The sequence below is a fragment of the Tigriopus californicus genome, chromosome 11 (genome assembly GCF_007210705.1).
Source record: "Tigriopus californicus strain San Diego chromosome 11, Tcal_SD_v2.1, whole genome shotgun sequence".
Taxonomy (NCBI): domain Eukaryota; kingdom Metazoa; phylum Arthropoda; class Copepoda; order Harpacticoida; family Harpacticidae; genus Tigriopus; species Tigriopus californicus.
In genome coordinates, this window is record NC_081450.1 from 4125409 (window position 1) to 4139252 (window position 13844).

General features: G+C 44.9%; 3 protein-coding genes across 5 annotated transcripts; 1 reads left to right on the plus strand and 2 right to left on the minus strand.

Annotated features, from left to right (window-relative positions):
* The first annotated feature begins 2104 nt into the window (after positions 1–2104).
* On the plus strand, positions 2105–4834 carry LOC131890708 (zinc finger protein Xfin-like). Its single transcript, XM_059240115.1, has one exon. The coding sequence runs from the start codon at positions 2105–2107 to the stop codon at positions 4832–4834; it is 2730 nt and encodes a 909-aa protein (XP_059096098.1).
* A 502-nt stretch (positions 4835–5336) lies between these two features.
* On the minus strand, positions 5337–8948 carry LOC131890237 (uncharacterized). Of its 3 annotated transcripts, XM_059239545.1 has the most exons (8): positions 8057–8942; positions 7792–7990; positions 6433–6653; positions 6118–6352; positions 6023–6052; positions 5797–5953; positions 5612–5718; positions 5337–5534 (listed from the first exon to the last, which is right to left on the minus strand). In XM_059239545.1, the coding sequence occupies exons 1-8, from the start codon at positions 8479–8481 to the stop codon at positions 5349–5351; spliced, it is 1560 nt and encodes a 519-aa protein (XP_059095528.1). In that variant the 5' UTR covers positions 8482–8942; the 3' UTR covers positions 5337–5348. The 3 variants fall into 3 exon arrangements, with proteins under 3 accessions (XP_059095528.1, XP_059095526.1, XP_059095527.1); XM_059239543.1 differs by having other exon boundaries at positions 7792–8944; XM_059239544.1 differs by lacking the exon at positions 6023–6052 and having other exon boundaries at positions 7792–8948.
* A 2023-nt stretch (positions 8949–10971) lies between these two features.
* LOC131890456 (uncharacterized) lies at positions 10972–13627 on the minus strand. Its single transcript, XM_059239795.1, has one exon. It carries the CDS (start codon positions 13481–13483, stop codon positions 11234–11236), a length of 2250 nt encoding a protein of 749 aa, XP_059095778.1. The 5' UTR covers positions 13484–13627; the 3' UTR covers positions 10972–11233.
* Between the last annotated feature and the right edge of the window lie 217 nt (positions 13628–13844).

Below are 13844 nucleotides of genomic sequence, written 5' to 3' on the forward strand. Positions count from 1 at the left end.
TAGGCCTTGTCAATCTGGTTGCATCATTCAAGTCAGACTTGGACCAATTTTTAGGTAGCATTCCAGATCAACCCTACATTCAAGGACTAGCTTGGTGTGCCAACTCAAATTCGTTGGTAGACCAAATATCATATAAAGATTGAAAGGTAATAAATAGATGAATTATAACCTTTCATTTTAAGAGTACTGGCGATTGCATTCCCTGTAGCGATTAGAAAAGCCCGTGGAAAACCAAACAAAAAAGACCAGAATCACGTCAGCTGTTCATGAACGTGTTCACCTGACAAGCCCCATTTGGACATTTAGGCAAGCGCTGGCACCAGCAAACAAACTTGCCTGCCAATGCCAGTGATACAAAATTGTCGTTTCAAACTAGCTTGAACTAAATTGACCTTTCCTCATAAAGTAATGTCAATGAAGGGTCAGCTTTTCGAAAACGTGTTTGAAGCTCCAAACTTGCATCACTGACACTGGTACCAGCAAACAAACGAACCTGCCAGGGCTTGCCTAAACGTCCCCGGCCCCATAAAGGACCACGACAGACTCTCTTTTCATTCTTCTTTGTTTTCTGTTCAATGGTTCTACCTTAGCAACAGAACAACAGATGCTCTTCCAGTACTGATGTAAACAAAAAAATGACGGCTTTCCTTTTACTCATTACGATTATTAGTGATGCATGTTCCACATTTAATTTATCATATTTCAATACTCGGGAGTATATGGCAATGGGGTGACTCATTTTGGCTTTAGATTATGGAAAAAAATAAGTCTCATGGACTGGGAACTAGAAGCTTCCTGAAAAATACACCTCAAGGGTGACGGCCAGCTCACACTTCTATCTGTTTCAAAAAATATCTAACAATTTTCAAGCATCATCCCGTCAACCAAAATCCTCCATGAACACCCATGACCGCCATTTGATAACGCTTCAATCGACCATGTCTCTTTCGTACGATTTTCTAGTTGTCCTCGGAAATGATCTACTTTTGAAGTTCATTGTCATCATCGCCCTGGAACCAACGTTGTTGGGACTTGGGACTTGCGGGCTGTTCCTCCGTTTTGGTGGCGAAACCTAATGCTGTTTTTCCACGAGCGTGACTGTGGATTCCTCTCGTAAGAATCTCAAAACCATCTTCCAGATTTTTCATCACGAACCGTGTGCTTGTATCAGCCACTGATGTGATTAGACTTGTGTCAACTATTTCAAGATGTATTTGATTGCAATCATTTGGTGTTCTTGCAAAAACTTTTGGCGAATTCTCAAAAAAAAAAAAACCATTTTCAGTTACATTTCGTATTCGATATTTAGCCAATTTAGAAATCTCTCCTCGCTATAATTGGACTAAAAGTCTGTGAACAATGTTGAGAAGACAAATAAAAATTTCAAACCAAGAGGAGGTGGTAAAGATGAATATGACAAATTCAGAGAAAATTGCTTTAAATGACAGATCAAAATGTAAATTTAATTTGACGATCTCTTCCGCCCAATGTTAATACATAGCAACCATCCGGAAATGTAATTGCCATTGCAAGTAAATGTAACCATAACCTGCCATGGAGAAGCCATGAAAATCGGTAGCAATAGCCATCATGTCAGCCTGTCAATTTACTGATATTGTCCAATGATGGAACTGTCGGGTAGAAAATAATAATAGCATCACAATCAACAGGAACGGGCCTGAGCGGCGTTTATCGAATATCGATCGAGAATGATTAAAGGAGTTCATTCGAAAATGGTCACGCTAGCTGAACGATGTGTAAATCTTGGAGCGTTTTGTAGCGTATACACAAAAAGATAGATACATACTGACACTGTATATACAAGTTTGGCGTGTGTTCCCGCGAATTGTGTGTTCATGTCTGAACAGAGAATGCTTCTCTGTTATCATCGGCTCACCACCGTTCAAGTCGGCAGAATAATGAATCCATCACAGGCTATTTAACGAACTAACTAACCCACCCACCAACCTAAAACCCCGCTCAAAGATCAAGCTCGTAGACTACTCCAGCATCTGGCATTAGGTCATTCCCTCTCACACACACATAAACGCACACACATATCTAATGGGTCTCTAGGGCCCCTCGTATTCACCCGTTCATCGTCATGGATGCGGTCAATGCCAGCTTAATCGATGATAATCTGACGCTCTTGGAGCCGGGTCCCGCCTCCTTCATGGTGGTGGACCCGCCCCCAGGCGGCGAGGCGGAACCGATCCTGGGTCTGTCCCAGGATCTAGACTTATTGAACGAGGGTGTGGATCCGCCTCAATCGGACTCGATCTTTCCCATTGCGCATGGCCAATTGGATTTGAAACCCGAGCAGTATTCGTCGTTGATTGATTTAACGGCGGATACCATGTTGAAAGAAGGCTTTGAGCCCAAGGTCATGGATAGCTTAGGATGGGCGGGGGAGGTGGCCAAAGAGAACCGCCCTCAATCGGTCAGGTTAGACGAAGGGGAATGTGGGGTGTGTCAGGCCGGGTTTGCTTCGAGTGAAGCCAAGAAAACGCATCTGTTAGCGTCGCATCCTTGCGTCAGAGTGTTCCCCTGTGGCCTTTGTCAGGAGCCTTTGTTCTCGTCGGCTCATTTGAAGGCTCATATGCGGATGCACACCAAAGAGAAGCCTTTGGGGCAGCAACGTCCCCAAGACTTCAAGTGCGAGCACTGTGCCCAATATGGCTTGAATACCAATGAGAAGCTCTTGTCCCACGTGGAACAATGTCACGCGTTCCAATGTCCGTCGTGTCCACTGCATTTCCCCACGGCCATGGTGCTCACCCGACATTACCGACAAATGCACTTTCAACGCCATAAAGCGGTTCTCAAGGACAGTCAGGTCTACATTCCGGCCACGAAAGTCAGTATTCAACTTCCGGGCAAGTGCATTTTTTGCCCGGCCAGTGAGATCTTTGTCACGGCCAAGGCGTTTGACCAACACGTGTTGGAGAATCATCCTTATAAGTGTCCGTTGTGTCCGAAAATGGTCAAACACTCCACGAGCATCCGCAAGCATTTCAAGACCCACCATATCAAGCATCGAGCCGTGTTTTGTCGTCATTGTGTGAGTGTCTTCACCAATGAGAAGGACTGTGAGATCCACAATCAGTTGTGTCAGGGCTTAGATCCGAAGCGATTGAACGCCTTCAAAATCCCATCATTGGAGGAGTTGCAACGGATTGAGATCTCTACGCCGGACCCTGACGATTTTGTGGCGGAAGTGATTACGGAGATACCCGCTGTGTTTGAAGAAGGCCCCTGTGACGGCGACTATGGCGATATTGAGGACATGCCAGTCGATGAGTACCTCGATCCCTCAGCGAGGTTTGAGCCGCCTGATGCTCCCAAAGCTGATGATCAGGCAGAGGCCAATGAGGAGAGTGAGAGTCAGCCGGAGGAAGAGGAAGAAGAAGAAGGCTCACATCCTTGCAAAAATTGCGATGAGGAGTTCGATTCTGAGCCCGAGTTGTTGGAGCATATCGTGGACAATCACCCCTTCACTTGCCCTGCTTGTCATCGGCCGTACAAGGCGTACGATTCGCTGAGGAAACATTGCCGGGTCATGCACGAAAACTTGTATATAGCGGTATGTAAGATATGTGTCCTGGTGTTCACGGATGCCGAGTCCAAGCAATCTCATCAAAGGCGGGTCCACAAGCAGTCGAGTGCGATTGAGACGCCCAAACGTCAAACCAACGGACAGTCTCGTGCCATTCTTGGTCGATCCAGTAGTACGGATTCCTCCGAGCCGTGCTTCACGTGTCCGTATTGTGATAAGACCTACTTTGTGGCCGACAGTTTGCGGAAGCATAGCAAAGTCGTCCATGGCAAGGTTTGTGTCTCATGTGTGTATTGTGGTCTCTCCTTCACATCCATCGAGGAACGCAAGGTGCATTTGGCCACCCCCGAGCATCTCGAAGTTGCTCGAAGTTTTGGGGCTGAACAATCCATCGTCAAACCGCCGACCGTTCCGTTGGAATCTCGTCGAGCAGCAGTTGTCAAAGCACCTGTGCATCCACCTACCCCCCCATCAATACCACAACCCGCCACCTTGTCTCAGTCGCCAAGTCCGACGAAAGTCTCTTCACCCGTTAAGAGACCCGCCAGCGTAGTGAGAAGGTCCACGAACAAGGTACCCCAGTTATACGAATGTTTCTGGTGTGACAAGAAATACGACCTCGGCGACAGTTTGAGGCGACACGCCAAGAAGATCCACGACCAGTTTGTGTCCGTGTGCAAATTCTGTCCTATCTCATACACCGACGTGGAGGTCCGAGATGCGCACATGCTCGAATCACACCACTACAAGGTGGGCGGCATTCAACCTCCCACTCCAAGTGTGCCCATTCAAACATCGCCCCCACCGCATCTCGAGATCAAATTGGGACCTGAAGCGAACCAATGCAGCAACTGGAATTGCAACCTGACCTTCCCGTTCCGATTCGATCTCGAGGCTCATATCAAAGAGTTCCACCCGATCCCTTGTCCACTCTGCCCGGATCGACGCTACCGACAACGAAGGACCCTGCTCAAGCACTGTCGAGACGTCCACAAAGATTTGCGAGTTTACTTTTGTGATCATTGTGACGAGACCTTTTGCAGTGAGAAACAGAGTCTGGTTCATGCGGACAATTGTAAGGGGAATGCAACACTCCCGGATCCAATTGAATCCCGCTCGACTTCCCCGGATTTTCACGGCTTTGACGGGGTTCCTACGAAGAAACTGAAATCTCAAATCAATGCCACGGAAACATTCCGAACGGCTTTAAAACAGATTGATAATCCTCTGAACCTCAATTGGGAAATCCTGGAGAGGGTCATTGAGTTCCAGGACTGAACGCAACCTTATTTTTGTCGATTTCTTCGCAGCTCTTTTGCGTGACAATACCAAATGTATGATTATGACTATTAATTTTTTGCAATGCATACCGATAACATGAGTATTTTCCAATGCACTTGAATTTGTAAGCCATGAGCACTTATTTTTCGAGAATGACGAATTCTATGTGTTTAAAAAATGCGAAATAATATTTCTTTCCGCCCCCATCCTACTATCGTGCGTGTACTTTCAAAATCCGAAAAGTGTGTTTCGAGTGTGAGAAGCTTGCTTTCGTTACATCATTGATTCTGTCCACTTGTGTTCACATACAAGACCTTTTTATAGTAGGGCGACAAATGCAAGAAGATAAACAAAGTCAAAAGCGATTCCGAGGTAGTAGAAATGGACATAGAACACCTGTCCCCGATGACGCCTTTGCAGCCTGCCACAGATCAGTTCTCAGTGTCCGTGAGCCATGAGTCAAAAGCTTCCCTCCTCAACCACACCAGAAAGGTAATCATTCATGAATTATTCATTTATTTGAATCACACGACGTTACATGAGCATATCTCAGTCGTATACCGGCGCCAGTATTTTCAAAATCAGATCTTTGAGTCGTGGATGTCCGACGACGAAAGAGGTTGAAGTTGTTCATGACTCGGGTCCGAGGTTGTGACAATAAGTTCCTGGTGAAGTCATTCCTCGGGGCTGTGACCAGCTGAAAGAGAGATTACTTTGAAGAAGCCTACATACGTACATGCATATTGCATACTGAAACGGAATCTATGCATGTACCTGAACCCAGGCAATGGGTCCGGAGATATCACTGTAGATCGTAGAACTGCTCTCGGCATTGCTCTCAAAGTTCAGTTCTCCGCCGCAAAATCGATCCAACGTCACCGCTGGAAAGTTGAACATAACAGTGATAAAACTAAGAGAGTGACGAATCATCATTCAAAGGGAACCGCTTATTCGCTCACAATTCTTGGTGGCATTTGGTCTTCCTCCCGGGATGAGTAGATAATCCAGACCACATTCGTTGGCCCCCACACCGGACAAAGCACGACTTCTCTGGTTTTGATTACGGTTGAAGAATCGCCGGGGATCCATGTTCCGACGACTGATCCGAGAGAATAGCTAAAATGGGGAATTAGTGCAGTTTACTCGCCGTCAAAATGACCAGGACGATGAATGATCTTGGCTTACACTTCTTCGGACATCTGGGTTGATGAATAACTGAAAGAGTCTTTAAGATCCTAGAATTCGGAAAAAGGGATGTTATGGTCAAAAAAGGGCCTTACACTGAGTTCGAATTGACTGGTATCGGCCGAAAAGCTCATGAAGCAACTCGATCTAGTCGTTCGGAAGCATGCGCGGTAATTTTGATTCGCCAAATATTGGACCCCTTCGAAATTGAATGTTTTGAGGGTGCCTGAGGAGCTCATGAAGTATTGAGTGCATCCCGCGGGAGCTTCGATGATGGGCTGAGATGAGCAATCCACTTGAGTCACCCAAAACCCAAATTTGTAGGGTTTACTGGAACAAATCAACCAGAGTATGAGGTTATGTTTTGGTGGCTTTGATAATTGGCGTGGGAAAACTGGAGAATGTGAAACCTGTTGACTGTGGTGATGGTGAAGTCGACGTTGATTTCATCGTCAATTCCTTGATTGGCACGTTCCCGGTCCAAATGGAGGTAGAAGTGTTGATCCGTGTTGATGCCGCACAATTTGTCCAATCCCGTGGGCCAAATGTCCCCCCCCACGACCAAAAATTGATCCGCACAATTGCCTTGACGCGGAGTGAGCATTTCCGTGTCCACAAAATCCACTCTGAGCTGAGAGACCAGGAGTGAATTAACCATGAAGCTTTATTGATTTGTTTTGAATTTTTATAAGAACAGCTTCACTTTCGTAAACATTCCTGAAGAGAGACTTATTTATTTATATAGGAATTAATAGCCGGAAAGGTATGTCGTTTAGATATTTACACTTATTCTCAGTTGCAATGATGTGTGATGCAATATGAAAGGAAAATGCGCTGATTTTCGTCTTTTAAGTTAACGACATAGTATAATTGATAGCAATCATTGGGCATTGCAATGTTTGTGACTGTATATTTTGTTAGAGACTAATCAAAATGTCGGTTTCTGTTCAGGAGCCAATTTGGAGGTGGAGGCCATGTCAAGTAAAGTAAATTCATGGAAAAATGTGGTCCAGCTCCCTGATTTTGGGCATTTTGGGAAGGGAGAACTAAGACAAGCATCACAATCAACTCACACCATAACACCACTGAATTTTCAATAATCGAGTGATTTTGAGTGAGCTGTATCATAAAACCCAACAAAATGAACATGTTTGGTGTAATTCGGTAAACGCACTATCAAATTGGCTCAATATCACCATGCTATTTGCTTAGAAAAGCATGCAAAGTGAAATAAATGTCAAAATTGAATGCATGCACAGCACGGTTTGGCTGGGCATGTTGTCTTTGATTTGACTCCATGGAGAATAGTCAGCTGTTCATGAACGCGTTCACTTGACAAGCCCCATTGAGGACATTTCTAACCGACGAAAAACTTTGTGGGGGAGCTCTCTCAAACCTTCGATGTTCCTGGTAAAACATCGTTGGACCTCTTTAACCTTTTGTAAACCTGCTCAACTGATTGGAGTCCAAATTGTCGAAACATATTCAAGATGTGGCCAAAAAATTGACGTGTATAAAGTTAGCTAGCATTGTGATACTTTGTTTGGACATTTATATGTTTTTATCGCAGAATTGCCTAAATGTTTTTCGACCTCAAAGTAACGTTTTGTATAAAAGACAAAAGAAATGTAGGACTCACGAGGTTTGATTTTAACTAATGATTGTTTTTTTTTCCTTGAGATATTTTCCAAAATCTGTCTTTGATAACCCCAAAGTGTTCCATATTCTGCATCATCATTGCTACATCTAGAAGAAAACCATTTACCCACCTGGCAAACCTCCGGTCTTTCCACTAAGATCCGGAAATGACAGCTCCCAGTCGTTGAATCGTGTGCGGGGTAGTTGGGATTGATGAAGTTGATGAACATCTCCGACGTTTGATGGCCGCAGCTAAACACTCCCGGTCGAATTTCGGCCGCACTCGATATTTCTTCACCATTCAAATTGATCCCGGGCATGTCATCCTCGCTAGAAATGAGCCTCAAGAAATGAGCACGGACCAAACCAATCGTTCCTCTCCTCGCACTCACTAACCTTTCACTCGCCTCGAAATCGACCATCATGTTATCCATATCATTCATGTTGTTCATCTCTAACATGGAGTCCACGGATAAAACACTCGCGTCATTCTCGTCATCATCCATGAATAACCTCACTTGACTGGGTTCAATGGGTCGATGCATGACGTTGTCAATGATAATGATATCATTGCCAATGGTCGGGCGAACAACGGGTCGACCCTCGTTATCATCGTGATATCGCGGCTGTCTCGAGCGGTTTGGTGGCCTCAGACTGGCCAGGAACTCCCTGAGATCCGGTGGGATTCTCAATGATATCACCTTCTGATCCTCTGTCGTCAAATTGGCTTTGATCTGTTCCAAGCCGTTGGAGTCCGGGATGAAAACCAGACTCGTCGCCAAAGCCAGAACCAACCAGGTAGGGAAACTTTCGATCTCCATATTCGTCGTAGTGTCGGTGTTACTTCGGTGAGTCGTTGACGTGAACTACTTACGCGTTCAAGCCCATCTTGGAATGGTTGTGGTACTCAATTTAGGGTGGAGGTGAGGGAGTTCAAAGCGAAATTGGGTCTTGCCAAATGACTGTTTTCACTGAATGCTGTGAGTGGATGAGTGTGCATTACGGATCCTTTGTGGATTACGTGCAACACCCCACATAACAACCATTCCGAGAGTTGGTGAGAGGGAATCGGCTGTTAGCTTGCCTGGAGAAAATTCACACTTCAACCCAAATGGTTCAGAGATTGAGAGAAGTGAAGACAACCAAGATAGACGGACCCGTGGTCTAAATCAACATTGGATTTCACCATTTTGCTTTTTGACTTTTAACATCCACGAATGATGTCGGGAAAAGCTGCAAATTTAGCTATGGAATATTTTGACAGTGGCAGTCCACATTGTTATACGTCGGATGTGCAAGATTGATCTCCCATTTTTGCCAATTCTTGGAAAATGAACCCACAAGCTATTTAAGGTGGTAGCCACATCAATGATTAAGATTTTTAGCTCAAATGCCAAGACTGTTGTATATCTTTTCATTGGTATAAAAATGAGCCAACTTAAAAAAAAAACCGCATTAAAATTGCTTAGATTTGTGTTCACTTCAAACCTATGAAAAAATGGTTACTCTCTTGGTTTTGAGAGAAAATTTTACAAAAATGAATGATTCTAATTGCTTTGAATCCTACCGAATAGGTGTAATGTTTGACTTGAAACAACTTTAGGTCGTTTTCCAATGTACTTTATTACAAAACTACGAGTTGTTAAATTCCAAACTAGGAAGTTTTCGTTCAAAAAGTTTCCCCCAAAGATTTCGGATGCAGGGTTGGATAAGAATAAAGTGTACGTTATGCATCATTTTAGTTAGACGAAAACAATGACCATTTAGAAGCGGAATATTTTGAAACGTGTTGAACCATGATTATAGCTAGTCATTACTTGAAAATACTTTTTCGTTCACGTAAAGTGGATCTTTTCAACAGGCTCCAGTTTGTTCACTTAAAAAAATGTCACAGGTTCCTAAAAGATTTTGTGTCTTACTCAGGGTTGCTTATGATTATCAAAGATGATACCTGGCTTTGAACTTGATTAACTGGATAGAATAATGGATTACTTCAACTAAAACACAAATTTAATAACTATCCCAATATAGTCAAATAGTTGATGTTCTGATCGACAATGGTTGAAAAAACGTACTTCAGGGATGTAAATGCTAAAGAAGTTGAAATGAATGAGGACATATTTGATAAATCTGATCTTGGCCAAATTTAGAGTGAATGAGGTTTCAAACAAGCAATCCACAACACTCTTTAAAAGTCATTGAACTTAGCCAACGATGTGGAAGCTACCACTAAAATACGGTTTACGACAACTTTAAACAGGCGGAAAATAACCCTTCAATGATTATGAGTTCAGATTCGAGTCCTACAAAAAGCATTAACATTTCAGCTTCAGTTGTCGTAATTGTCGTGGCTTCTTCATAGTCTTAAGAGACATGAATCTAAGACATTGTCGATTTCTTGAAGAGTCAAAATACGTTTATCCTACTTGGTAAAGGTACAAAACGAAGACTCTTGATCCTAGGCTTGTTTAATCATGTTTTCGTCGACCAAATTGGAAAAAGGCTGCCTCAAAACGAGGGAGGAGGGCTGTTTTTATGTGGCGATTCTAGCTCTTTTCGATGTTTATGATCCGTCCGTGAGTTCCTATGGTCCCATAAATAATTCCACTCCCCCGTCCTACTCTCCCAAGTCGTCGTCGTCCCACCATCACAAGCCTCAACTGTACACTTTCTAGTCATGGCCAGACTACCAATCGACCGCTGGCCTAACCCACATTTGCTCCTAATAGTCGGAGATCCATACCAGATGCAGACAGAGGCTTGGCTTCTGTAGAAACTACCAACTCCCTCCCTGTTCTTAGCAGGTGTAAACACCACCAACGATGGCTAATGATAGTCCCTGAACCACTGGAATATGGACAAGGATGCTAGGGTGGAGAATTGATATTTCGCAAATAACTCGACGAATTGCGTTCTTCTTCAAGGCGACGGTGCATTTCCATTTTTAGATCAATTAAATGCCTGAATGAAAAATTATGCCCCCTCAATGCTTACTACATAAATCTACACAAAACGAATTCTTTGTCTTGTGGTCAACTACTAAAAACAGGTTTTATTAGCTCGTTTTGTGTAGAGTCAAATTGTTAGCTTTGAGGGAGCATAACTTTTGAGTCTGCAAATTGAAATGCAAAGCCGTAGTGACCTGACGTCAGTCTCATTTGAAGGCGAATACAATCACTCACTTCTAGTAGTGTTACGTCTAGACCCTCGGACTTCCGTCCATGTACCAGTGGTTCACATGGCTAGTCGAATGAGATGAGGACGGCGAGTTTAACCAAAGACACTCGATCCAAAGGAGGAGATTATGAATATCCAGTTGTACTTTGACTTTTTTCGGGTGGGAGACTGTTTAAAACTGTTTGGGAAAAAATTGCGTTTATACAAACACGATTAAAATGGAAAAATAAGGATAGAGTTGTTGCAAGACTTCAGCATAGAGTGACTTCTGACATTAACATTCGGACAATTTACGAGACGCTCACTTAGGCACTCAAAGATATTAGTATAATGCCTAAAAGGTCAATCAGCACGAAGTCGACGAGACGGGCCGTTAGCATTCGGTTAGCAAAGGGCTCAGCTTTCCGACTTGACTACGGTGAAGCCCAGGTTTTTCAAGGCCTTTAATTCCCTCGGCTTCACGATGACCTGCACCATTGTCTTCTGTTCTTGTTCCGGAGGTAATACCGTGGACAAGATTTCGATGTCACCGTTCTCATGTTTGGGAACAGCGCTTTCTTGCGGCGAAGGTTCGACTTTGTCCGGACTATTTTTCCGAAGTTCTTTGTAAAGCGATTGCTTGAGCGTGCGTGGAAGATTGCGACGAGGTTTCAGGCATCTTCGACGTTTGCTCCCGGATCCGGCATCCGGCTTGACTGAAACCGAATGGCCGCTTGGACCTTCATCTTCGATGATATCAATTATCACAGCCTCATCTTGCCCCATAGAATTGCGGTTGATTTCCTTCTTGGTTGGGGTGTTTTCATTGGTCATTCGCAAGGATTTCACGGATAAGATCTTTGGATTAAACCCGACCTCCATGGAGCTGTCTTCTTCCTCCAAATCGAGTAATTCCACTTTTGACCTTACGGACTGTTCCACATTCCCTTTTGACGGGGTCAATGAGATTCCTTTCAATCGAGACAAACGATCCTCGACATGTATCTGGGCTTGGGGCATTCTTGGGACACTTTTGACAACTTGAGATCCTTGATCGACCTTTTTGGGACTGATCTTTGGCACATTACGGCTTGGTCCAACCAATCTTGAATTTTCGGGAAGCTTTTGCAATGTTGTCCCTTGGTTGATAACGGAGATTTCCTCCACCACATCGTCATCGTCCAGGAGGTCAATGACGGCTGTAGGTTGTGAGTCGGTTTGTGTCTTGGGAATGATGGTCGTCGATTTTGGCAGTTTTAAAAGCGCTTGAACTTGAGGTAGATCGTGTGAAGTGGATTCCTTACAGGCCAATTCATCACCAATGTACTGGACCACCACGTAATCCGGACAAAATGACAACCAAATCACCTTCCTCTTGAAGAGCTTTCGATTTCTCACGGATGGATTCATAACACAGATCTGCTCGAAGATACTTTCTGAGGTAGGAAGGAGAGGGTATCGCGTGATCGACACATTGGTGAACGCGCCGCCATCTCCAGACCAAGGGACTTGTTTGGAATCGACCGATCTCGTGTCCGGTCCTTTGTGGACATAAATCAACCCACCTCGGACGTCACACAAAGGAATTGCTTGATGGTGCACTGGGGTTTGACCCGTTTGGGCCTCATAAAGAAACGTGAGAAGGACATCCAAGGGAGCGTCAAAGAATCGCTCTGAAGTTGTGAAGAGCTTGCCCTGCCGAGTAACACTCGCAGGAATGGGAGCCGACACTCTCTTGACCATTTCTAGAATATTGTACTCCTCCGGCGGGCTCACTTGGTCCACGATGGATGTTGATTCGATCCCCGCCGTCATGGGCAACTTCTTTACGGACGATTCATTGATCTTGAGCGGTGTTTTGGGCTTGATAGCCTCTTTCCGGATCACAGATCCAATGGGGAGCACTTCTTCGGCCGCCACTCGCTCCACCGACATGGCAATGCAATCGTCGGAACAAAACACACTGGAGGCTCGACAAGGCTGTTTGCCACACACCATACACAACTTGACTTCACTCGCCGCAGCCTTGGAGGTGGTCTTAGCAGGTTTCGGAGCCTTCTTCTTCCTCTGGGCCTTCTTTCCCTTCGCTGCCGGCGCTGAATGCTTTTGAACAGTCTTCGCCGAACACTTGGGACAGTTCCATTCGGGGGCCTTCTTCAATTCGGCCTTCGTGGTTCCCATGCAATAGCTGTGGAACCATCTTTGGCAACGGTTGCACAAGATCATGTGCCGTTTGTTCCAAGGCCGCTGGCAGACACACCCAAGCTGCTCGGATTCAAAGCTGGCCTCCGAATCCGTGTCTGACGGACGGTATTCGTCCCCATCCAGAAAGTCTTGGATGTCCTGGATGTCATCTTGTTCTTCAGGATAAATCATGTGAATCTGACGGACCTTGGTTCTTATCCTGGAGGACAATCTTCTGGATCCATCCAGGACATCCGACCCACATGGAGGGGGGTCTTCTTTCTGGGGGGCGTGGGACACGAGAGGCGAATCCGTTTTGACAGGTGATGGAGGTGACTGAGAGTTCAAGTCCAAGGAGGGTGGTTGCACTTCCAGGGGCGAATAGGGCGTGTGAGGATCGTCCATTTGAACCAGGGACAACGATTCTTTAGTCGGAGGCGTTAGAATCCAGCGGCCATGCTTGCTTGGCGTGGAAGAATTCATGGTGAAGAAAGAGATCTCACGCGGATCCCATCCTCATTGTACTCAAAAGGGAATATCAACTAAGCTAGAAGAATGCACATTTTTATGTTTGGATGCGTTAGGACACAAACAGAGTGAATGGTGGATTTGGAAATAAGTGCAAGGAAGCTGGTTTCCGGGTGAATGAGTGAAATAGAGATGTAATGGACCACTATGAGGATGGATGTTCATAGATCATGGCATTGAAAAAGTGGGTTGTTGGGGGTTGAGTAGAACCGAAATGGAAACAAAGGTCAAAAAGGCATGCATGGAATAACCGTGAAAGGCACATTGGACGCACAGGAGCGCAGAATTTGGTGACACTGAAGACAATAAGCAAATG

What these genes read in the sequence shown, in the direction of transcription:
- LOC131890708 (XM_059240115.1), top strand. Translation starts at nt 2,105, where the DNA reads ATGGATGCGGTCAATGCCAGCTTAATCGATGATAATCTGACGCTCTTG.
- LOC131890237 (XM_059239543.1), bottom strand. Translation starts at nt 8,481, where the DNA reads ATGGAGATCGAAAGTTTCCCTACCTGGTTGGTTCTGGCTTTGGCGACG. An exon ending in ACCATCACCACAGTCAACAG is followed by an intron (nt 6,353 to 6,432) that starts GTTTCACATTCT and finishes GATTTGTTCCAG; the next exon opens with TAAACCCTACAAATTTGGGT. An exon ending in GACCCATTGCCTGGGTTCAG is followed by an intron (nt 5,535 to 5,611) that starts GTACATGCATAG and finishes TCTCTCTTTCAG; the next exon opens with CTGGTCACAGCCCCGAGGAA.
- LOC131890456 (XM_059239795.1), bottom strand. Translation starts at nt 13,483, where the DNA reads ATGAATTCTTCCACGCCAAGCAAGCATGGCCGCTGGATTCTAACGCCT.